The sequence below is a fragment of the Oncorhynchus clarkii genome, chromosome 12 (genome assembly GCF_045791955.1).
Source record: "Oncorhynchus clarkii lewisi isolate Uvic-CL-2024 chromosome 12, UVic_Ocla_1.0, whole genome shotgun sequence".
NCBI lineage: Eukaryota > Metazoa > Chordata > Actinopteri > Salmoniformes > Salmonidae > Oncorhynchus > Oncorhynchus clarkii.
In genome coordinates this window covers 45,817,387-45,841,999 of record NC_092158.1, presented here as the reverse complement: position 1 = coordinate 45,841,999, position 24,613 = coordinate 45,817,387, and the positions used below count along the sequence as shown (strand labels likewise).

Here is a 24,613-nt window from a genome sequence, read left to right as displayed (position 1 = left end):
ACATTCAGTCTTCCCAGCCTGGTGCAGGTCTACAATTTTGTTTCTGGTGTCCTTTGACAGCTCTTTGGTCTTGGCCATAGTGGAGTTTGGAGTGTGACTGTTTGAGGTTGTGGACAGGTGTCTTTTATACTGATAACAAGTTCAAACAGGTGCCATTAATACAGGTAACGAGTGGAGGACAGAGGAGCCTCTTAAAGAAGAAGTTACAGGTCTGTGAGAGCCAGAAATCTTGCTTGTTTGTAGGTGACCAAATACTTATTTTCCACCATAATTTACAAATAAATTCATTAAAAATCCTACAATGTGATTTTCTGGATTTTTTTTTCTCATTTTGTCTGTCATAGTCGAAGTGTACACCTATGATGAAAATTACAGGCCTCTCTCATCTTTTTAAGTGGGAGAACTTCCACAATTGGTGGCTGACTAAATACTTTTTTGCCCCACTGTATGTGTTTGGGTAAAATGAACATTTTTGTTTATTTCTATAAAATACTGAAAACATTTCTCCCAATGAAGGTAGGTAGGTGCTTTACTGCTAACCTACAAAGCATTACATGGGCTTGCTCCTACCTATCTCTCTGATTTGGTCCTGCCGTACATACCTACACGTACGCTACGGTCACAAGACACAGGCCTCCTAATTGTCCCTAGAATTTCTAAGCAAACAGCTGGAGGCAGGGATTTCTCCTATAGAGCTCCATTTTTATGGAACGGTCTGCCTACCCATGTCAGAGACGCAAACTCGGTCTCAACCTTTAAGTCTCTACTGAAGACTCATCTCTTCAGTGGGTCATATGATTGAGTGTAGTCTGGCCCAGGAGTGGGAAGGTGAACGGAAAGGCTCTGGAGCAACGAACCGCCCTTGCTGTCTCTGCCTGGCCGGTTCCCCTCTTTCCACTGGGATTCTCTGCCTCTAACCCTATTACAGGGGCTGAGTCACTGGCTTACTGGGGCTCTCTCATGCCGTCCCTGGAGGGGGTGCGTCACCTGAGTGGGTTGATTCACTGATGTGGTCATCCTGTCTGGGTTGCCCCCCCCCCCCCTCCCCCTTGGGTTGTGCCGTGGCGGAGGTCTTTGTGGGCTATACTCAGCCTTGTCTCAGGATGGTAAGTTGGTGGTTGAAGATATCCCTCTAGTGGTGTGGGGGCTGTGCTTTGGCAAAGTGGGTGGGGTTATATCCTTCCTGTTTGGCCCTGTCCGGGGGTGTCCTCGGATGGGGCCACAGTGTCTCCTGACCCATCCCGTCTCAGCCTCCAGTATTTATGCTGCAGTAGTTTATGTGTCGGGGGGCTAGTGTCAGTTTGTTATATCTGGAGTACTTCTCCTGTCCTATTCGGTGTCCTGTGTGAATCTAAGTGTGCGTTCTCTAATTCTCTCCTTTCTCTCTCTCGGAGGACCTGAGCCCTAGGACCATGCCCCAGGACTACCTGACATGATGACTCCTTGCTGTCCCCAGTCCATCTGACCGTGCTGCTGCTCCAGTTTAAACTGTTCTGCCTTATTATTATTCGACCATGCTGGTCATTTATGAACATTTGAACATCTTTGCCATGTTCTGTTATAATCTCCACCCGGCACAGCCAGAAGAGGACTGGCCACCCCACATAGCCTGGTTCCTCTCTAGGTTTCTTCCTAGGTTTTGGCCTTTCTAGGGAGTTTTTCCTAGCCACCGTGCTTCTACACCTGCATTGCTTGCTGTTTGGGGTTTTAGGCTGGGTTTCTGTACAGCACTTTGAGATATCAGCTGATGTACGAAGGGCTATATAAATAAATTTGATTTGATTTAATGAAAGTAGTCATTGAAAATCAGGGTTATTCTACCAAATATTTATTTCTGAACTCTTCCTACATAAATCATTAGTATTGTGTTTAAAAATGAATATCAACTTATTTTCTTCGCATTATTCAAGGTCTGACAATAATGCATATTTTTTGTTATTTTGACCAGTTGTCATTTTCTGCAAATAAATGCTCTAAATGACAATACTTTTATTTGGAATTTGGGAAAAATGTTTTCAGTAGTTTATAGAAAATAAACAAGAAAAACATTGTTGTACCCAAACACCTACCTATAAATAGTAACCAGAGGAACTGGTCATTTTTCAGTGGTATATATCTTTTTTTATCCTAAAAAAAAACCAACCTCTGTAGTCCTTGCCGATGACAAGAATACTCCTAACATGATGCAGCAACCACCATACTTTAAAATATTGAGTGGTACCAGTGATGTGTTTGCCCCAAATTTAACACATTCTATTCAGGACATGAAGTTCACTTCTTTGCCACATTTTTTGCAGTTGAACTTTTGTGCCTTCTTGCAAACAAAATGCAGGTTTTGGAATCAGTGGCAGTCAGTATTGTTTAAGATAAGGGAGGACAATTTTGTTTTTATGAGCATGGCCTTATTTCTATTACAGCATATTGGATGGCTGTCATTCATATTCCATTCACCCAGCTCAATATAACACCAACATATTTAGGCTACTACACCTTACTCAAAATTTCTTTATAACAATCATGAGGTTACTACAACCTAGCCTATGAATTCAAGTTTACAACGTAGGTGCACAGGTTGAGAGAAACATTTGAGTAATCAAGGTGACAGACAGTGACCCATTTAAAATTGCCTTGCATACATCTAGCTGATTAGTCCAAGAGTTTCTATTGGACAAATTCAGGTGTGTTTATACCCGTTTAAGAAATATTTTTCAACAGAAGAATTGGACGAATTAGTACACCCCTGATCACATGCAAACACTGTTTACTTACATAGCAGCCACATATAAACAGCATGATCACTATGCTCGTTGTATTCCTTCTCACATCTATGCGCTCTCACCTTTTCCCTATGCTTGGGGACTTCAGTGCACAACACATCAGTTGTCTGTGACCAGGCAAAATAAAAATAAGACTTTCCAAGCCAAACCTTCATATCATAATTGCTGCACACAGCCTACATTGTCGTCACCATATTAGAGAACATCATAGTCAACATAGCTACTTGACCTGACATGTTAGTAAACCCGCTACAAGCAAGCCATTTAGCAGTTACACCGGCAGGCCCGGTGACAATAAATGAATAAAACGAAAAGGTTAACTTGAAAGAGTTCCAGTGTTAGACATCTATAGACAGCTAGCTAACATGGCATCCCTCTCTGAGCCGGGTGTTTGAGTAGGCTAAACTAGCTAGCTGCATTCGCTAGCTAAATAAGATAAATTTAGCTAGATCCCTCTCCCTCGCGCTTCTCCTTCATTTTTCAATAAATTAATTTGTTCAAAACTGTTAAACTATTGTCTCGCTCAGAGTCAACTACTCACCAGTTTTGATGAACTACGGTGCTAGCTAGCTGTAGCTTATGCACATTATCTGATCCTTTGATGGGGTGGACAACAGTTCAGGCTGCAAGAGCTCTGATAGGTTGGAGGACGTCCTCTGAAAGTTGTCATAATTACTGTGTAAGTCTATTGAAGGGGGAAGGAACCATGAGCCTACTCGGTTTTGGATTAAAATGTACCCAGAGGACAGACGGAAACTAGCTGTCCTCCAGCTACACCATGGTGCTAACCTACAGAGTGTTATTAAGGTTAATGTCAGGGAAGAAAACTGGTGACACTGTTTTTTTTACACTGAAACCTGCAAAAAAAATCTCTGCTAGGGAGAAATGCAGGTCAACTAATTAAACAACAAAATATTATGATCTACATGATCATTCTGTGTAAAAATAAATAAATACGGGAGGTTAAAGTGAACCTAACTGCTAAAAAATGTTAAGAAAGCAATCCAATGTTATTTGTTGCCTAGACTTCACTGCGAATGACACTCCAGTCTTGAGAAAAAACAATACACCAATATTGCAGTTACCATGACAGCCTTTATTATAGAAATATTGCACTTGGGGGAAAAAGTAGAAATAGAATGAAACAAAACAGGCATTCTATATTTGCTCTATTATAGTGGCCACTACAGTAGACGTCGATCAAGTGCACAAGGCTACATGTGTGCAGAAATAACGTTGAGTATAAAAAAAGAGAGTATCACCTCACTCACACACAAAAGTGTTACTGTCAAGTTCAACACAACAAAAGCAATATCTTTGGGCTACACATCATTACATTACACATTCTGCCTGTGGACATCTGTTTTACAACGTGCCAGCAGAGCATGATACCCTTTGTTGGCATAATTGATCTCTTTCAGGCAGAGTACACCTGGCATACCCCTTTTAATCCACTGTACTGAAAAAGTGAGAAAGAGGGAAGGTTTGTAGTGTTCCTTTCAACTCTATAGTGGCATCCAGCTTAAGCCAGGTCCAGCTACACATTATCCCCGCATCCACTTGCTTAAACTTTTGCGGGTAGGGGGCAGTATTCTTGTTTTTGGCTAAAAAAAAACGTACCCATTTGAAACTGCCTATTTCTCAGCCCCAGAAACTAGAATATGCATATAATTGTCATATTAGGATAGAAAACACTCCAAAGTTTCCAAAACTGTAAAAATATTGTCTGAGTATAACAGAACTGATATTGCTGGCGAAAACCTGAGGAAAATCCAATCAGGAAGTGCCTCTTATTTTGAAACCTCTCTGTTCCTATGCATGCCTATCCTCCATTTAAAGGGATATCAACCAGATTCCTTTTTCTATGGCTTCCCTAAGGTGTCAGTCTTTAGACAGTTTCAGGCTTTTATCTTGAAAAAATTAGCGTGAAAGATCACATTGCGTAAGTGGATAAGTGGGGGCTCTTAGAGTGAGTTTTGCGCTACAGAGTAAAGCGGCCATTATATCTCCCGGTGTTATTGAAAACCCTACACACCCGTTTGATATATTATTGAATATATATTTTAAAAACAACCTGAGGATTGATTATAAAAAACGTTTGATATGTTTCTGTGGACATTATGGATATTATTTGGAATATACGTCTGCGTTGTTGTGACCGCTCTTTCCTGTGGATTTCTGAACATAACGCGACAAACAAACGGAGGTATTTTGGGTATAAAAATAATCTTTATGGAACAAAAGGAACATTTGTTGTGTAACTGGGAGTCTCGTGAGTGAAAACATCTGAAGACCAAAGGTAAACGATCAATTTGGTTATTTTCTGAAGCAATGCCTCATTTTCACCTAATTCTCTCATTCTGAAAATTAACCACATACTTTTGAAAAAAAACAGAAGTTCACTGATAGTAGTTAGTTTGTTAGCTAGTTAACATTTCACAGATTGCCAGGGTCCAGTAAGCACCTAACGCATTATAACTTGAGGAACAGCAAGGAGTCATATACCAGTTAATACTATAGCGAATTGGTTAGGTTACTAATGTTACCTCACCTGATGTTGTAACGTTAGCTGTCTGCCTTCATTAGCCAGCTAATTTTTACACCATAAACTCAATTACTTGATCAGTGAAGTTGGCTAATGTTGTTCAACATTTCTCTGGCTAACTAACAGAGAATTCAATCCAGCTAGCAAGATACTTAACAATGCTTGTTCCACCACACTTTCTCCCTCATCTCAAACTTTCCAAATGCCAGTTGTTTTTCGGTTACAGCTCATGAAGTATGCACCATCACCTTCTCGCCCAGGCCTCCGTGGGCAGGCTTCTCACCTAACTCTTTGTTATTGTTCAGGGGACAAGCTGCTGTAACTGGAAAACGGACTTTACACTCTCCCGCTGTCTTTCCAAAGCGCGCGGTGATGCGGAAATTGGCAAATTGGTTGTCTCTTCAGTCGCGTGCTGCATTCTGTTATATGAACGATTGTCTGAGCCTTGGATACAGCCAGTAGTGATCCAAGCGCCCCACCAAACTTTTCTCATCGGATCTACACGAATCACATAAGCCACCTATTTTAGATTCAAAACTGAGACATTTTGCCAAAAGGTGACTAGTTTGCATCCCCTGTAATGTAGACCTTCATAGTAAAACAGTATGTTTTAAAACATTGTTGGGTGCCCTGAATATACACTGCTCAAAAAAATGAAGGGAACACTAAAATAACACATCCTAGATCTGAATGAATGAAATATTATTATTAAATACTTTTTTCTTTACATAGTTGAATGTGCTGACAACAAAATCACACAAATTATCAATGGAAATCAAATGTATCAACCCATGGAGGTCTGGATTTGGCGTCACACTCAAAATTAAAGTGGAAAACCACACAACAAGCTGATTCAACTTTGATGTAATGTCCTTAAAACAAGTCAAAATGAGGCTCTGTAGTGTGTGTGGCCTCCACGTGCCTGTATGACCTCCCTACAACGCCTGGGCATGCTCCTGATGAGGTGGCGGATGGTCTCCTGAGGGATCTCCTCCCAGACCTGGACTAAAGCATCCGCCAACTCCTGGACAGTCTGTGGTGCAACGTGGTGTTGGTGGATGGAGCGAGACATGATGTCCCAGATGTGCTCAATTGGATTCAGGTCTGGGGAATGGGCGGGCCAGTCCATAGCATCAATGCCTTCCTCTTGCAGGAACTGCTGACACACTCCAGCCACATGAGGTCTAGCATTGTCTTGCATTAGGAGGAACCCAGGGCCAACCGCACCAGCATATGGTCTCACAAGGGGTCTGAGGATCTCATCTCGGTACATAATGGCAGTCAGGCTACCTCTGGCGAGCACATGGAGGGCTGTGCGGCCCCCCCAAAGAAATGCCACCCCACACCATGACTGACCCACCGCCAAACCGGTCATGCTGGAGGATTTTGCAGGCAGCAGAAAGTTCTACACGGCGTCTCCAGACTGTCACGTCTGTCACATGTGCTCAGTGTGAACCTGCTTTCATCTGTGAAGAGCACAGGGCGCCAGTGGGGAATTTGCCAATCTTGGTATTTTCTGGCAAATGCCAAACGGTTGGGCTGTAAGCCCAACCCCCACCTGTGGACGTCGGGCCCTCATACCACCCTCATGGAGTCTGTTTCTGACCGTTTGAGCAGACACATGCACATTTGTGGCCTGCTGGAGGTCATTTTGCAGGGCTCTGGCAGTGCTTCTCCTGCTCCTCTTTGCACAAAGGCGGAGGTAGCGGTCCTGCTGCTGGGTTGTTGCCCTCCTACGGCCTCCTCCTGTGTCTCCTGATGCACTGGCCTGTCTCCTGGTTGCACCTCCATGCTCTGGACAGTGGCTTCCTTTTTTCACTCTGTCATTTAAACTAAAATATAAATATGCAACAATTTCAAAGATTTTACTTAGTTACAGTTCACATAAGGACATCGGGGCTGAATTAATTCATTTCAATTGACTGAACTATGAATTTCACAACTGGGAATACAGATATGCATCGGTTGGTCACAGATACCAAAAACAAAAAAAGGTAGGGGTGTGGATCAGAAAACCAGTCAGTATCTGCTGTGACCACCATTTGCCACATGCAGCGCGACATCATCTCAGAGTTGATCAGGCTGTTGATTGTGGCCTGTGGAATGTTGTCCCACTCCTCTTCAATGGCTGTGCGAAGTTGCTGGATATTGGCGGGAACTGGAACTTGCTGTTGTACATGTTGATCCAGAGCATCCCAAACACGCTCAATTGGTGAGACGCCAGGTGAGTATGCAGGCCATGGAAGAACTGGGACATTTTCAGCTTGCAGGAATTGTGTACAGATCCGTGCGAAATTGGGCTGTGCATTATCCTGCTGAAACATTAGGTGATTGAGGTGAATGAATGGCACGACAATGGGCCTCAGGATCTCGGCACTGTTTCTTTGCGCATTCAAATTTCCATCAATAAAATGCAATTAATGTTAGTTGTCCATAGCTTATGCCTGCCCATACCATAGTGCCCCATGGTGGGGTTTACAATATTGACATCAGCAAACCGCTCACCCACACGACGCCACTGTCTGCCATCTGCCCGGTACAGTTGAAACCAGAATTAATCCGTGAAGAGCACACTTCTCCAGCAAGTCAGTGGCCATCGAAGATGAACATTTGCCCACTGAAGTTGGTTATGAAGCTGAACTGCACAGGTCAAGACCCTGGTGGGGATGACGAGCATACAGATGAGCTTCCCTGAGAAGGTTTCTGACAGTTTGTGCAGAAATTCTTCAGTTGTGCAAACCCAGTTTCACCAACTGTCCGGGTGGCTGGTCTCAGACGATCCCGCAGGTGAAGAAGCCGGATGTGGATGTCCTGGGCTGGCGCCATTTCACATGGTCTGCGGTTGTGAGGCCGGTTGGATGTACTGCCAAATTCTCTAAAACGACGTTGGTTGATAAATGAACAATCAATTCCCTGGCATCCGCTCTGGTGGATATTCCTGCAGTCAGCACACCAATTGCGTGCTACCTCAAAACTTGAGACATCTGTGGCATTGTGACAAAAATGTACATTTTAGTATGGCCTTGTCACCAGCACAAGGTGCACCTGTAATGATCATGCTGTTTAATCAGCTTCCTGATATGCTACACCTGTCAGTTGAATGGATTGTCTTGGCAAAGGAGAAATGCTCACTAACAAATGTAAACCAATTTGTGCAGAAATGCTGAAAAGATTTTGGAGCATTTCTGGGATCTTTTATTTCAGCTCATGAAACATGGGACCAACACTTCACATTGCATTTATTTTTGTTTAGTCTAGGTTAGTATTTGGAGTAACTACAATGTTGTTGATCCATCCTCATGTCTCTCTTATCACTGTCATTAACCTCTTGGATTTAGGGGGCGCTATTTTAAATTTTTGGATGAAAAACGTTCCCGTTTTAAATAAGATACTTTGTCACGAAAAGATGCTCGACTATGCATATAATTGACAGCTTTGGAAAGAAGACACTGACGTTTCCAAAACTGCAAAGATATTGTCTGTGAGTGCCACAGAACTGATGTTACAAGCGAAACCCAGATAAAAATCCCACCAGGAAGTACCGCATTTTTTGAAACCGCCTCATGCCAATGACTCCTTATATGGCTGTGAATGAGCTACGAATGAGCTTACGTTTTCCATGTATTCCCCAAGGTGTCTACAGCATTGTGACGTCTTTTTACGCATTTCCATTGAAGAATAGCCGTAAGGGAGCATACTTAGTAAGTGGTTACATGGTGTCTCCCGCAGAAAATCTTGCGTAAAATAATGAGGTAGCCATTTTTCCAATCGCTTCTTATGAGAAACCAATTGCCTCGACGGATATATTATTGAATATATATATATGTTAAAAACACCTTGAGGATGGATCCTAAACAACGTTTTCTGTGTTTCTGTCGATATTATGGAGTTAATTTTGAAAAAAGTTTGGCGTTGTAATGGTAGCATTTTCCGGTCGATTTCTCAGCCATGCATGATGAACAAACGGGAGCTATTTCGCCTACAAAAATAATATTTTTGGAAAAAAGGAACATTTGCTATCTAACTGGGAGTCTCCTGAGTGAAAGCATCCGAAGTTCTTCAAAAGGTAAATTATTTAATTTGGTTGCTTTTCTTATTTTCGTGAAAATGTTGCCTGCTGCCAGCAGAGCTAGCATAGCATTATGCCATGATAAACTTACACAAATGCTTGTGTAGCGTTGGCTGTAACACATATTTTGAAAATCTGAGATGACAGTGTTGTTAACAAAAGGCTAAGCTTGTGTTTGAATATATTTATTTCATTTGCGATTTTCATGAAAAGTATTTATGTCCGCTGCGTCATGCAAATTCGTTTGAGGCTATGATTACGCTCCCGGATCCGGGAGTGTCACCATTGGCCTCATGGTGAAATCACTGAGCGATTTCCTTAGTCTCTGGCCAATGAGTTAGGAAGGCTGGAAAAACCCTCCCTGGTGTTCATAGTTGAATCTGTGCTTGAAATTCACTGCTCGACTGAGGGACCTTACAGATAATTGTATGTTAAACATTATTATTGCACACAGAGTGTGTCCATGCAACTTGACAAAAGCACATTTTTACTATTGAACTTAAGGCTTGCCATCACAAAGGGGTTGAACATTTGAGTCAAGATATTTCCATTTTTCATTTTTTATTAATTTGTAAAAATTACAGGTGGGTTCTATGTGGGGTTCTTAAAAACACTTATGGGGTTGTCCACTAAATTGACTAGCAACAACAACTGGGACCTAAAAGACACCCACCAAGAGCACCCACTATACCTGCCCAAGAAAAGATAAACAAAATTAAAACCTACACCAAACTTGAAGACAAAGCAAACCAATAAGTAGAGCAAAAATACCACACAAAAAAACAGGAAGGAAGATCAGATTGGGATAGATATATATACATACACAGTGGGGAGAACAAGTATTTGATGCACTGTCGATGTTGCAGGTTTTCAGCCATGCCTCCTTGCCCGTCCAACATTTCCTTATCTCCCACCCCTTCTAAATTGACTAGCCCAAACACTCCTCCCTATTTTTCCCCTGCCCCGCTACAAAGTTTCTCCCTGCAGGCGGGCACTGAGTCCGAGGTGCTAAAGGGGAGCCCCTATCAATGCCAAGTCTACAGTGGGGAGAACAAGTATTTGATAACCTGCAAAATCGGCAGTGTTTCCTACTTACAAAGCATGTAGAGGTCTGTACACTTCAACTGTGAGAGACAGAATCTACAACAAAAATCCAGAAAATCACATTGTATGATTTTTAAGTAATTAATTAGCATTTTACTGCATAAGTATTTGATACATCAGAAAAGCAGAACTTAATATTTGGTACAGAAACCTTTCTGTTGATGGGGCTGTCGATGGGCAATACGGACTTTCAGCTCCCTCCAAATATTTTCTATTGGGTTCAGGTCTGGAGACTGGCTAGACTACTCCAGGACCTTGAGATGCTTCTTACGGAGCCACTCCTTAGTTTCCCTGGCTGTGTGTTTCGGGTCATTGTCATGCTGGAAGACCCAGCCACGACCCATCTTCAATGCTCTTACTGAGGGAAGGAGGTTGTTGGCCAAGATCTCGCGATACATGGCCCCATCCATCCTCCCCTCAATACGGTGCAGTCGTCCCGTCCCTTTTGCAGAAAAGCATCCCCAAAGAATGATGTTTCCACCTCCATGCTTCACGGTTGGGATCGTGTTCTTGGGGTTGTACTCATCCTTCTTCTTCCTCCAAACACAGCGAGTGGAGTTTAGACCAAAAAGCTCTATTTTTGTCTCATCAGACCACATGATCTTCTCCCATTCCTCCTCTGGATCATCCAGATGGTCATTGGCAACCTTCAGACTGGCCTGGACATGCGCCGGCTTGAGCAGGGGGACCTTGCGTGCACTGCAGGATTTTAATCCATGACCACATAGTGTGTTACTAATGGTTTTCTTTGAAACTGTGGTCCCAGCTCTCTTCAGGTCATTGACCAGGTCCTGCCGTGTAGTTCTGGGCTGATCCCTCACCTTCCTCATGATCATTGATGCAAGATCTCACCTCGTGGGGCATGGAGCCCCAGACCGAGGGTGATTGACCGTCATCTTGAACTTCTTCCATTTTCGAATAATTGCGCCAACAGTTGTTGCCTTCTCACCAAGCTGTTTGCCTATTGTCCTGTAGCCCATCCCAGCCTTGTTCAGGTCTACAATTTTAAACCTGACGTCCTTACACAGCTCTCTGGTCTTGGCCATTGTGGAGAGGTTGGACTCTGTTTGATTAAGTGTGTGGACAGGTGTCTTTTATACAGGTAACGAGTTCAAACAGGTGCAGTTAATACAAGTAATGAGTGGAGAACAGGAGGGCTTCTTAAAGAAAAACGAACAGATCTGTGAGAGCCAGAATTCTTACTGGTTGGTAGGTGATCAAATACTTATGTCATGCAATAAAATGCAAATTAATTACTTCATACAATGTGATTTTCTGGATTTTTGTTTTAGATTCCGTCTCTCACAGTTGAAGTGTACCTACGACAAAAAATTAGACCTCTACCTGCTTTGTAAATACTTCCGATTCGCGTTCCTAGGAAACTATGCAGTTTTGTTTTTTTTACGTGTTATTTCTTACATTGGTACCCCAGGTAATCTTAGGTTTCATTACATACAGTCGGGAAGAACTACTGAATATAAGAGCAACGTCAATTCACCATCAGTACGACCAGGAATATGACTTTCACCCAGAACAACGGAATGGATCCCAGCCTGCGACCCAAAACAAAGACGTCGTAAAAGGCTCCGGAGAGGCTCCGAAAAATCCTACAATGTGATTTTCTGGATTTTTTCCCTCATTTTGTCTGTCATAGTTGAAGTATACCTATGATGAAAATTACAGGCCTCTCATCTTTAAGTGGGAGAACTTGCACAATTGGTGGCTGACTAAATACGTTTTTGCCCCACTGTATATTTTTAAGGCCCCCACATGAGGCCCTCACATGTACCACTCGAGGCATAATAAAAAAATACTCATCGGTTTAAGCTTGAGATATGTTCTTTTGCATGGGCTCCGTCTCAATCCATCACATCTGGCAATGTTGACCTTCCACATCTGAGGTGGAAGGCGACCGAGCTACAGCAGTGTTTGTCAGACCAGGAGACATCCAGAATACGGGTCTTCTCACGAAAACATCTGTAGCGTCAGAGCACACTATTATGACCCCTCTATGGAAAGATGAGAACCTCACGAACACGATGTTCTCCATTTTGCTCTACCCCCACAAGAGTCACGGGACTCGTCTGAAGGTAACCTGATAACATACGAAAAATAAATGGAAGTGAACAGGGCATTTCCATGTAAAATATATATGGGTAGTTATACTGTAAAATAACACATTTCAGGTGCTGCTGATAATAGTGCCACCGACACCGAGGCAACGGACATGTGTAGCCCATGTACGGTGCCTATAGAAAGTCTACACCCTCTTGAATTTTTTTCACATTTTGTTGCGTTACAAAATAGGATTTAAATGGATATTCATTTTACAGTCATCGATCTACACAAAATATTCCATAATGTCAAAGTGAAAAGAAAATTATATTATTAAAATGTGATTCATAAAAATGGAATAAAAAGTAGTTGCATAAGTATTCACCCCTTTTGTTTAAGCAAGCATAAGTTAGTTCAGAAGTCGAATTTGGCGTAACAAATCACATAGGTTATACGGATTCACTGTTTGAAATAATTGGTGGTTGACATGATTTTTGAATGACTACACCTTCCTCTGTCCCACATACATACATACATACATACATACATACATACATACATACATACATACATACATACATACATACATACATCTGTAAGGTCCATCAAGTACTGATTTTCAAGCACAGATTCAACTACAAAAGACGAGGTGCTTTTTAAAAGCCTCAAAGCAGGGCAGTGATTGGTAGATAGTTAATAAATCAGACATTGAACAGATCTTTAAGCATGGTCAAGTTCATAATTATGCTATGGATGATGTATTGAAACACCCAGACACTTCAAAGATGTAGTTGTCCTTGAGGCCAACTACAGAATTCAATGGCTGTGATGGGAGACAACTGAGGATGGATCAACAACATTGTAGTAACTCCACAATAATTACCTAAATTACAGAGGAGATACAAATACACATAATAAAAATATTCCAAAACATGCATGTGTAAAGTATTACTGGGGAAAAAAACAGCAAAGTTACACACTTCTTGGCATAAATCCAAAGCATTATGTTTGGGTGAATTCCAACAACACTGATTTTCAAGCATGGTAGTGGCTGTGTCATGGTATAGGTAGGTATACTTGACATTGGCAAAGACTGGAAAGTTTTTCAGGAAAAAAAAAACCGGGTTGGAGCTAAGCACAGGCAAAATCATGGAGGAAAACCTGCTTCAGTGTGCTTTCCACCAGACACTGGGAGATTAATTCACCTTTCAGCAGGACAATAAACCTACAACACGAAGCCAAGTCTACACTGGAGTTACTTACCAAGAAGACATTGAATGTTCCTGAGTGGCTAAATTAACATTTTGACTTAAATCTGCTTGAAAATCTATGGCAAGATTTGAAAATTGCTGTCTAGCCATAATCCCCAACACCTTGACAGAACGTGAACATTTTTGAAAATAATTATGGGCAAATATTGGACAATAGTGAACCGTTTCAGGAAACTGGGCGTATGTGGCGCGTCACTACTTCACAGGAGCTCCATTTGAACGTAAACAATTTAAATCAACAAAAAAAAATTGGGCAGAAATATATTCTCAAATGTGAAATTACATGTGCCTTAACTTGTATGCAATCTGTAAATACGAATAAAATTGTTAAAATTATGAGCCAAGTTGATTTAGCCATGGGAAAAAAACCTCAACCTTCCCGCTAGCCATGATATGTTGAGCTAATGAGTGGGCTGGACATGCCGAGAGATGAGTTCGGATTGATCTGCCATGTAGCATGTTTCTCTCTTTAATATGAGCTGGCCAAGTATGTGTAGGTAATCCTTTCTAACATGGCTTTTTTGAAAGATATCAAGTAGTAAAACTGCATAAGTGTTGTTCTCCACCATCTGGAGGACCGAGTTTTGAAATCAGTGGAATAAGATTATGATAGCTAGGAAGCTGGAGAATATTCTGGCCTTTGATTGCAAACATGCAGACGGAGTCGAAAAGAGAACACACAGAAGGCTCCGGACGACATCTTCAAACTAAGGGCAAACATGGCATCGGTGACAAAGAGGGAGAAGTGTCCATCCATGTATGTATATGGCTAAGACAATCTAGTTAGCTACATTGTCAGATTTTACACATTTCTAATTTAGTCAGAAATTCATTTTCATTTCAAGTTAAAGTGAAACTGTTAGCTAGCTAGCTAATGTTACATGTATGATCTGTGTAGTAATATTATTCTTATTTCAGAGCCCTTTGCATTGCTAGGTAAGCCTGATGTTAGCTAGCTAACATTGAACCTGGTTGGTTAGTTACCTGCAGATTCATGTAGGGTCGTAACGTTGAGTTGGGATTATGGTTCATTGTTTAGCTAGCTACATGTAAAAAATTTTTTTTAAAAAAGTACAAAAAAAAAAAAGACTCCACTATGCAAGTATCTATTTCAATAGAATGTTAATGTCACTACAAAACTATCGATAGACGTAGCTGGTAAATTCGTTCTGCCCGTCTACTCCGATTTCAGAACACTCTCGTCAGTGTGCCAGAGCGCAGAATAACTGACAAATTTACAAACGCTCAACACCAGTTGAATATGGCCAGTATCAGTAAACATTGGCAAATAAAAGCATAATTGGATTGTTGCCAGCAGCACAGTTGCAGTCACCAATGCTCTGGACAACATACAAATCAGCCTAACCAGATCTGCCAGGGCAAGTAAAATTGTCAGAGTGAGCAGATCTTTCATTTGTGTCTGGATGTAAACTCAGCAAAAAAAAGAAACATCCTCTCACTGTCAACTGCGTTTATTTTCAGCTAACATGTGTAAATATTTGTATGAACATAAGATTCAACAAATGAGAAGAACTGAACAAGTCCCACAGACATGTGACTAACAGAAATGGAGTGATGTGTCCCTGAACAGAGGGGGGGGGGGGGGGGTAACAGTCAGTCTCTGGTGTGGCCACCAGCTGCATTAACCTGATTGGGATAGGGGGCAGTATTTTCAAGTCTGGATGAAAAGCGTGCCCAAAGTAAACTGCCTGCTACTCAAGCCCAGAAGCTAGGATATGCATATCATTTTTACATTTGGATAGAAAACACTAACATTTCTAAAACTGTTAAAATAATGTTTGTGAGTATAACATAACTTATTTGGCAGGCAAAACCCCTGAAACCCCCAGAAAAAAAACACTTGGTGACTTTTCTATTGGTTTGCTATGGGGAACTAGCTTATGAGGCACCTGGTTGCAGTTCCTATGGCTTCCACTAGATGTCAATAGTCTTTAGAAATTGGTTGATGTTTTTCCTTTGAGAAATTAAGAAGTACGGCTGTTCAGAATGAGTGTCAAGCCAAGTGTACTCTCTTGTTTGGTGCGCGCTCCACGTTAATTTTATCCACTATTGAACACAGTATATTCCGTCTTAAATTGTATCGATTATTTACGTTTAGGACACCTAAAGTTGGATTAGGAAAGTTGTTTGAAATGTTTGGACCAAGTTTACAGGTAACTTATTAGATAATTTGTAGTCATGTTGGGCGAGTTGGAACCGATGTTTTCCTGAATCAAACGCGCCAAATAAATTGACATTTTGGGGATAAAATGTATTACTTTATTGAACAAAAGGACCATTTGTGATGTTTCTGGGACATATTGGAGTGCCAACAGAAGATCTTTAAAGGTAAGGCATGAATTACATCGTTATTTCTGACTTTTATGTCGCACCTGCTTGGTTGAAATATGATTTTCATGTGTTTGTATGGTGGAGTGCTGTCCTCAGATAATCGCATGGTTGCTTTCGCCATAAAGCCTTTTTAAAATCTGACACGGTAGCTGGATTAACAAGAAGTTAAGCTTTATTTTGGTGTACTGCACTTGTGCAATTGTCCGCTAGCAGAACGTCTAGCCGTAACAGGTTAACTTCTTTGGGATAGGGGACAGCATTTTCAGTTTTGGATGAATAGTGTGCCCAGAATAAACTGCCTCCTACTCAGTCCCAGATGCTAATATATGCATATTATTAGTAGTATTGTATAGAAAACACTGAAGTTTCTAAAACTATTTGAATGATGTCTGTGAGTATAACTGAACTCATATGGCAGGCAAAAATCTGGGAAAAAATCCAAACAGGAAGTGGGAAATCTGAGGCTTGTAGTTTTTGAACTCAGCCCCTATCGAATTCACAGTGGGATATGGGTTATGTTGCATTTCCTAAGGCTTCCACTAGATGTCAACCGTCTTTAGAACGTTGTTTCAGGCTTCTCCTGTGAAGGGGGGCCGGATGGGAGCGGTTTGACTAAGGGGACTGCCAGCAGCCTTGTTCTCAGTCACGCGCATTTCACATGAGAGGTATCTCTCGTTCCATTGCTTTTCTACAGACAATGGAATTCTCCGGTTGGGACATTATTGAACATTTATGATAAAAACATCCTAAAGATTGATTCTATACTTAGTTTGACAAGTTTCTTCGACCTGTAATATAACATTTTGAACTTTGTCCGACTGGACCTGAACGCGCTTTTGGATTTGTTTACCAAACACCCTAACAAAAGAAGCTGTTTGGACATGAATGATGGACATTATCGAACAAAACAAACATTTGTGGATCTGCGATTCCTGGGAGTGCATTCCGATGAAGATCATCAAAAGGTAAGTGAATATTTATAATGCTATTTATGACTAATGTTCACTGCGCAACATGGCGGATATTTATTTTGGCTGGTTTGGGCTCTGAGCGCCATACTCAAATTATGCTTTTTCCTTCAAGTTTTTAAAAAATCTGACACAGCGGTTGCATTAAGGAGAAGTGTATCTAAAGTTCCATGCATAACACTTGAATTTTCATCAACATTTATGAGTATTTCTGTGAATTCATGTGGCTCTCTGCAATTTCACTGCATGTTTGTGTGTGTGGATGTTTAGGAATTATCTTTGAAAGACAGGGTCCTGAAAAAGGGACGGTTTTTTTTTGTTGCTGAGTTTAGCTAGCAAGCTAGTCAATGTTAGCGTGGGTGCTTGACTGCTGTTATGTCAGAACGCTTGGATCAACCCTACTTTTCGGCCAGAGCATCCAGTGTGCACTCCGAGAGCGAAACACTCAATTTACAAATGGACAATCTGACAACAGTTTATTTACACCCAGAGCAAAATCTTGCACACCAGTAGAGGTCGACCGATTAATCGGAATGGCCGATTAATTAGGGCCGATTTCAAGTAATCGGAAACCTCTAATCTTTATTTAACTATGCAATTCAGTTAAGAACACATTCTTATTTTCAATGACGGCCTAGGAACGGTGGGTTAACTACCTCGTTCAGGGGCAGAATGACAGATTTTTACCTTGTCAGCTCGGGGGATTCAATCTTGCAACCTTACAGTTAACAAGTCCAATGCTCTAACCACCTGATTACATTGCACTCCACGAGGAGACTGCCTGTTACGCGAATGCAGTAAGCCAAGGTAAGTTTCTAGCTAGCATTAAACTTCTTATAAAAAACAATCATAATCACTAGTTAACTACACATTGTTGATGATATTACTAGTTTATCTATCCATGCGGTGCGTATCGTTGCTCCAATGTGTACCCAACCATAAACAGCAATGCTTTACTTAAAATCAATACACAGAAGTATATATTTTTAAACCTGCATATTTAGCTAAAAGAAATCCAGGTTAGCAGGCAATATTAACCAGGTGAAATTGTGTCACTTCTCTTGCGTTCATTGCACGCAGAGTCAGTGTATATGCAACAGTTTGGCCCGCCTAATTTGCCAGAATTTTACGTAATTATGACATAACATTGAAGGTTGTGCAATGTAACAGGAATATTTAGACTAATGGATGCCACCCGTTAGATAAAATACAGAACGGTTCCGTATATCCGTATTCGACCATATTAATGACCGAAGGCACGCATTTCTGTGTATTATTATGTTATAATTAAGTCTATGATTTGATAAGAGCAGTCTGACTTAGCGATGGTAGGCAGCAGCAGGCTCGTAAGCATTCATTCAAACAGCACTTTCGTGAGATTGCCAGCAGCTGTTTATGACTGCAAGCCTATCAACTCCCGAGATTAGGCTGGTGTAACCGATGTGAAATGGTTAACTAATTAGTGGGGTGCGCTCTAATAGCGTTTCAAACGTCACTCGCTCTGAGACTTGGGAGTGGTTGTTCCCCTTGCTCTGCATGGGTAACGCTACTTCGAGTGTGGCTGTTGTCGTTGTGTTCCTGGTTTGAGCCCAGGAGCGAGGAGAGGGACGGAAGCTATACTGTTACACTGGCAATATTAAAGTGCCTATAAGAACATCCAATAGTCACAGGTTAATGAAATACAAATGGTATAGAGAGAAATAGTCCTATAATAACTACAACCTAAAAAACTTCTTCCCTGGGAATATTGAAGATTCATGTTAAAAGGAACCACCAGCTTTCATATGTTCTCATGTTCTGAGCAAGGAACTTAAACGTTAGCTTTCTTACATGGCACATATTGCACTTCCACTTTCTTCTCCAACACTTTGTTTTGGCATTATTTAAACCAGATTGAACATGTTTCATTATTTATTTGAGGCTAAATGGATTTTAATTGATGTATTATATTAAGTTAAAATAAGTGTTCATTCAGTATTGTTGTAATTGTCATTATTACAAATAAATTATTATTATTTTTAAAATCGTCCGATTAACCGGAATCTGCTTTTTTTGGTCCTCCAATAATCGACGTTGAAAATTCATAATCAGTCGACCTCTACTCCAGATAAAATTTACGAACACACACGTAGTATAAACTAGCCTTTAGTGTTGAAATCTTTGGTTGTTTAGTACATAGCCGCAGATGGGAAATGTGCCATTTTGTCAAAAGTGAGGTTACAAGTTTATCAACTTTCAATGCAGAATTACTTTCCCATTGTTCCTCAACTGAAGTGTATGAGATAGCTAGAAAATGTTGATTCTCTACTTTTATCCAATGTAAAACACACCATTTCAAGACCGAATCAAGCCGGTCGGTCACAGGTGTGCAAAGCTGTTATGAGACCCAAGAAGACTCACAGCTGTAATTGCTGCCAAAGGTGTTTCTACCATGTACTGACTCATGGGGGTGAGTACTTAGCTAATCAAGGTATATACACTGCTCAAAAAAATGAAGGAAACACTTAAACAACATAATGTAACTCCAAGTCAATCACTCTTCTGTGAAATCAAACTGTCCACTTAGGAAGCAACACTGATTGACAATACATTTCACATGCTGTTGTGCAAATGGAATAGACAACAGGTGGAAATTATAGGCAATTAGCAAGACACCCCCAATAAAGGAGTGGTTCTGCAGGTGGTGACCACAGACCACATCTCAGTTCCTATGCTTCCTGGCTGATGTTTTGGTCACTTTTAAATGCTGGCGGTGCTTTCACTCTAGTGGTAGCATGAGACGGAGTCTACAACACACATAAGTGGCTCAGGTAGTGCAGCTCATCCAGGATGGCACATCAATGCGAGCTGTGGCAAGAAGGTTTGCTGTGTGTCAGTGTAGTGTCCAGAGCATGGAGGCGCTACCAGGAGACAGGCCAGTACATCAGGAGACGTGGAGGAGGCCGTAGGAGGGCAACAACCCAGCAGCAGGACCGCTACCTCCGCCTTTGTGCAAGGAGGAGCACTGCCAGAGCCCTGCAAAATGACCTCCAGCAGGCCACAAATGTGCATGTGTCTGCTCAAACGGTCAGAAACAGACTCCATGAGGGTGGTATGAGGGCCCGACGTTCACAGGTGGGGATTGTGCTTACAGCCCAACACCGTGCAGGACGTTTGGCATTTGCCAGAGAACACCAAGATTGGCAAATTCCCCACTGGCGCCCTTTGCTCTTCACAGATGAAAGCAGGTTCACACTGAGCACGTGACAGACGTGACAGTCTGGAGACGCCGTGGAGAATGTTCTGCTGCCTGCAACATCCTCCAGCATGACCGGTTTGGCGGTGGGGCATTTCTTTGGGGGGCCGCACCGCCCTCCATGTGCTCACCAGAGGTAGCCTGACTGCCATTAGGTACCGAGATGAGATCCTCAGACCCCTTGTGAGACCATATGCTGGTGCGGTTGGCCCTGGGTTCCCCCTAATGCAAGACAATGCTAGACCTCATGTGGCTGGAATGTGTCAGCAGTTCCTGCAAGGGGAAGGCATTGATGCTCTGGACTGGTCCACCCGTTCCCCAGACCTGAATCCAATTAAGCACATCTGGGACATCATGTCTCGCTCCATCCACCAACGCCGCATTGCACCACAGACTGTCCAGGAGTTGGCGGATGCTTTAGTCCAGGTCTGGGAGGAGATCCCTCAGGAGACCATCCGCCACCTCATCAGGAGCATGCCCAGGCGTTGTAGGGAGGTCATACAGGCACGTGGAGGCCACACACACTACAGAGCCTCATTTTGACTTGTTTTAAAGACATTGCCAAATCCAGACCTCCATGGGTTAATACATTTCATTTCCATTGATATTTTTTGTGTGATTTTGTCAGCACATTCAACTATGTAAAGAAAAAAGTATTTAATAAGAATATTTCATTCATTCAGATCTAGGATGTGTTATTTTAGTGTTCCCTTTATTGTTTTGAGCAATGTATTTTATTTTCTTCATTAATCTTTAAAAAATATATATAGAGAGAATTGTTTTACTTAGAGAGTAATGTGTAGATCGTTGACAATAAAATACAATTAAATCCATTTGAATTCCACTTTAACAATAAAATGAAGAAATAGACTTTCTATAGGCACTATCTGATGCGGTCTGCCCAAAAAGATTTTGGCATCAGATACATGGTACAGTTACAGTAAGACAGAGTGGCGATGTTTCAATCACTCTGATGCTTTCTCCAATGAGATAGTTTCAGTCACTTGTGAATTGAAGGAAAGTTGGCAGTTGTTCAGATGCTAGAATTATTTTTGGATTAATGTACTATGGTAACATTTTTTTCTCTCAGCAAATAACTTCAAAAAGTGACTGGTTCATGTTCATGGCACATTAAAAGCTAATACATTTTTACAGTTAAATTACTCTTCCTTATAAATTAAAACAATTGGCAGGGGGGGGGGGGGGTGCTCTGCCTGGGACCTCCAAATCACTACTGCATCGGACCCAAATATGTTTTTTTATTTGAAGCATCGAAATCATACATTTGTATTTTTATTTTAAACCTAACCATTAAGATTTGTTGACAATTTGGACTTTGTGGCTACTATACAAGCTAATTGGAACTTAATTACTGAAGGAGTCCATTGAGCAGGAAGACCAGGTGTGCGCGTGCGCAATACAGCGCGAGCGAACCACAGCAAAAATATTACTTAACGGTAAATACAAATTGACAATTGTCCTTATCACAACATACGTCATAACCCGAAGAACAGGTGTGCCCCATACTTTCAAATGTTAACAGCAATTAATCTTTGTGCAAAAGCTCAAAGCAGTTTATGTAGGATGTGATATCGTGCAATTCGGTCCATGGCAGATAAAGGCTGGAAAATAAATTCAATCATTTTAAAATCTGCAAATTACACCGAAGTCTTTCAGTCTTTGAAAAGTTCGGAGTTAAACAGTGCAAAAACAAAGTATCTGACTCACCAGGGATCTTTCGTATGAATTTGGGACAGCAAAAATGCATAGAAAACGTTTGGAAAACACACAATAACAACTAGCTAGCTGGGACAAACGACACAGAACACTATGCAATGGTGTGGAGTCGCACGTCCCCCACAGCAGCTCGCGCTTTTCAAACTATACCTGAAGATGTGTCTTGGAGATATCTCTCCAACTGCGGAAATGTGAGCTCCGGTAGATCCAGCAAAGCTCCATAACGCTCTAGAAAAGAGCATATCACGGCGTAGCTTGGGCACAAATCGGAGAAACCCACCGATGGAGCCGAGGCAGCCATCTTTTCCAATGGTGGAGCAGCACTCGAAAAGCTCGGAGGACCAATGATTGCCCACAATTCACCGCGAAAAAGAAAATAGCAGCCCAGAGGTCTTTGCGGTAAAAAGTAAAATTACTAATGTAAAGAGTATGCGCGGGGAATGATCCTTCAGTGATAATTTAGGCACTGGTGAAGGTGTTAACAGTTTCACATTCTTCCATAGTTAGGCAATTTAGCCCCAAAGAAATACATGGTAAGTCTGCCATACAGTGGCTCGGACGCAGCTGCCATTTTGTAGCTTGAATAACTTCTACAATGTGATACACTGCCTGTCTATTGACAAGTGTATCAATTCATCCACTTATAACGCCACGAACAATCAGTGGGGATAAAAGTACCGGAGCACCATAGAAAATGGCTCAAAAAATGAAAGTCACCCAGTAAAATACTACTCGAGTTAGTCTAAAAGTATTTGCTTTTAAATATACTTATGTATCAAAAGTAAACGTATAAATAATTTCAAATTCCTTATAAAAAGCACACCAGATGGCATCGTCTTTTTTTTTTTTTTTTTTACAGATAGCCAGGGGCATGCTCCAACACTCAGGAATAATTGAAAACAAAGTATGTCTTTAGTGAGATAAGGGGCAGTAGGGATGTTATCTTGATAAATGTGTGATTTGGGCAATTTTCCTGACCTGCTAAGCATTCAAAATTCAACGAGTACTTTTGGGTGTCAGGGAAAACGTATGGAGCAAAAAGTACGTTATTTTCTTTAGGAATGTGGTTAAGTAAAAGTTGTCAAAAAATAAATAGTGAAGTACAGATATCCCAAAAAACGGAAGTATTTTTTTAACTTATTTGTCCGTTGGATGAGTCTCCACAGCAAAAATATAATTTGGGGAAAACTATAGAATTATAGATTCAAAGCTTAACCACCATGCAAAGCTGTCTTTCACCCAACTAAAACATGATTTTGCTAATGATTTAGAAGTCAATTACACTGATTTTTCGAATGCAATGAGTGATGGTAAATACTGATACAGGTAATGTAACAAAAGTATGTGGACATCCCTTCAAAATGAGTGGATTCGGCCATTTCAGCCACACCCGTTGCTGACAGGTGTATAAAATCCAGCACAACCACGCACTCTTTAGACAAACATTGGCAGTAGAATGGCCTTACTGAACAGTTTAGTGACTTTCAATATGGCAGTCATAGGATGCCTTTCCATCAAGTCAGTTTGTAAAATATCTGCCCTGCCCCCTTCAACTGTAAGTGCTGCTATTGTGAAGTGGAAATGTATAGGAGCATCAAAGGCTCAGCCACAAAGTGGCAGGCCACACAAACTCACAGAACTGAACCGCCAAGTGCTGAAATGCATGAAAATAGTCTGTCCTCAGTTGCAACACTCACTACCGAGTTCGAAACTGCCTCTGGAAGCAACGTCAGCACAAGAACTGTTCGTCGGGAGCTTCCATGGGAGAGCAGCCGCACACAAGCCCAAGATCACCATGCCAAGTTTCGGCTGGAGTCTTAAAGTTCGCCTCCATTGGACTCTGGAGCAGTGGAAACGAGTTCTCTGGAGTTATGAATCACACTTCACCATCCGGCAGTCCCGACGGACCAATCTAGGTTTGGTTGATGCCATGAGAACGCTACCCGATCGGAGGCATAATGGTCTGGGGCTGTTTTTTCATTATTTGGGTTAGGCCCCTTACTTCCAGAAATCTTAATGCTACAGTATTCATACATACTAGATGATTCTGTGCTTACAACTTCTTGGCAACAGTTTGGGGAAGGCCCTTTCCTGTTGCAGCATGACACAGCTCCCATCATGCACAAAGCGAGGTCCATACAGAAATGGTTTGTTGAGATCAGTGTGGAAGAACTTGACTGGCCTGCACAGAGCCCTGAACTCAATCCCATCGAACACCTTTGGGATGAATTGGAACGCCGACCGCGAGAAAGGCCTAATTGACCAACATCAGTGCCTGACCTCATTAATGCTCTTGTTGCTGAATGGAAGCAAGTCCCACAGCAATGTTCCAACACCTAGTGGAAAGCCTTCCAAAAAGAGTGAAGGTTGTTGTAGCAGCAAAAGGGGGGACCAACTCCATATTAATACCCATGATTTTGGCATGAGCAGTTGTCCATACTTTGTCATACAAAATGTTCCAGATACATTTTTTTTTTACATTACTCATGCAATTCACACA

General features: G+C 41.6%; 1 protein-coding gene across 2 annotated transcripts in view; it reads right to left on the bottom strand.

Moving 5' to 3' along the window:
* LOC139423244 (remodeling and spacing factor 1-like) overlaps positions 1-23,357 on the bottom strand; it is a 47,475-nt gene extending 24,118 nt beyond the window's left edge. For both annotated transcript variants that reach the window (XM_071175049.1, XM_071175050.1), the window contains exon 1: positions 22,264-23,357. In XM_071175049.1, the coding sequence (XP_071031150.1) occupies positions 22,264-22,414 (151 nt within the window). In that variant the 5' untranslated portion in view covers positions 22,415-23,357. The remainder of the gene's footprint in view (positions 1-22,263) is intronic.
* Between the last annotated feature and the right edge of the window lie 1,256 nt (positions 23,358-24,613).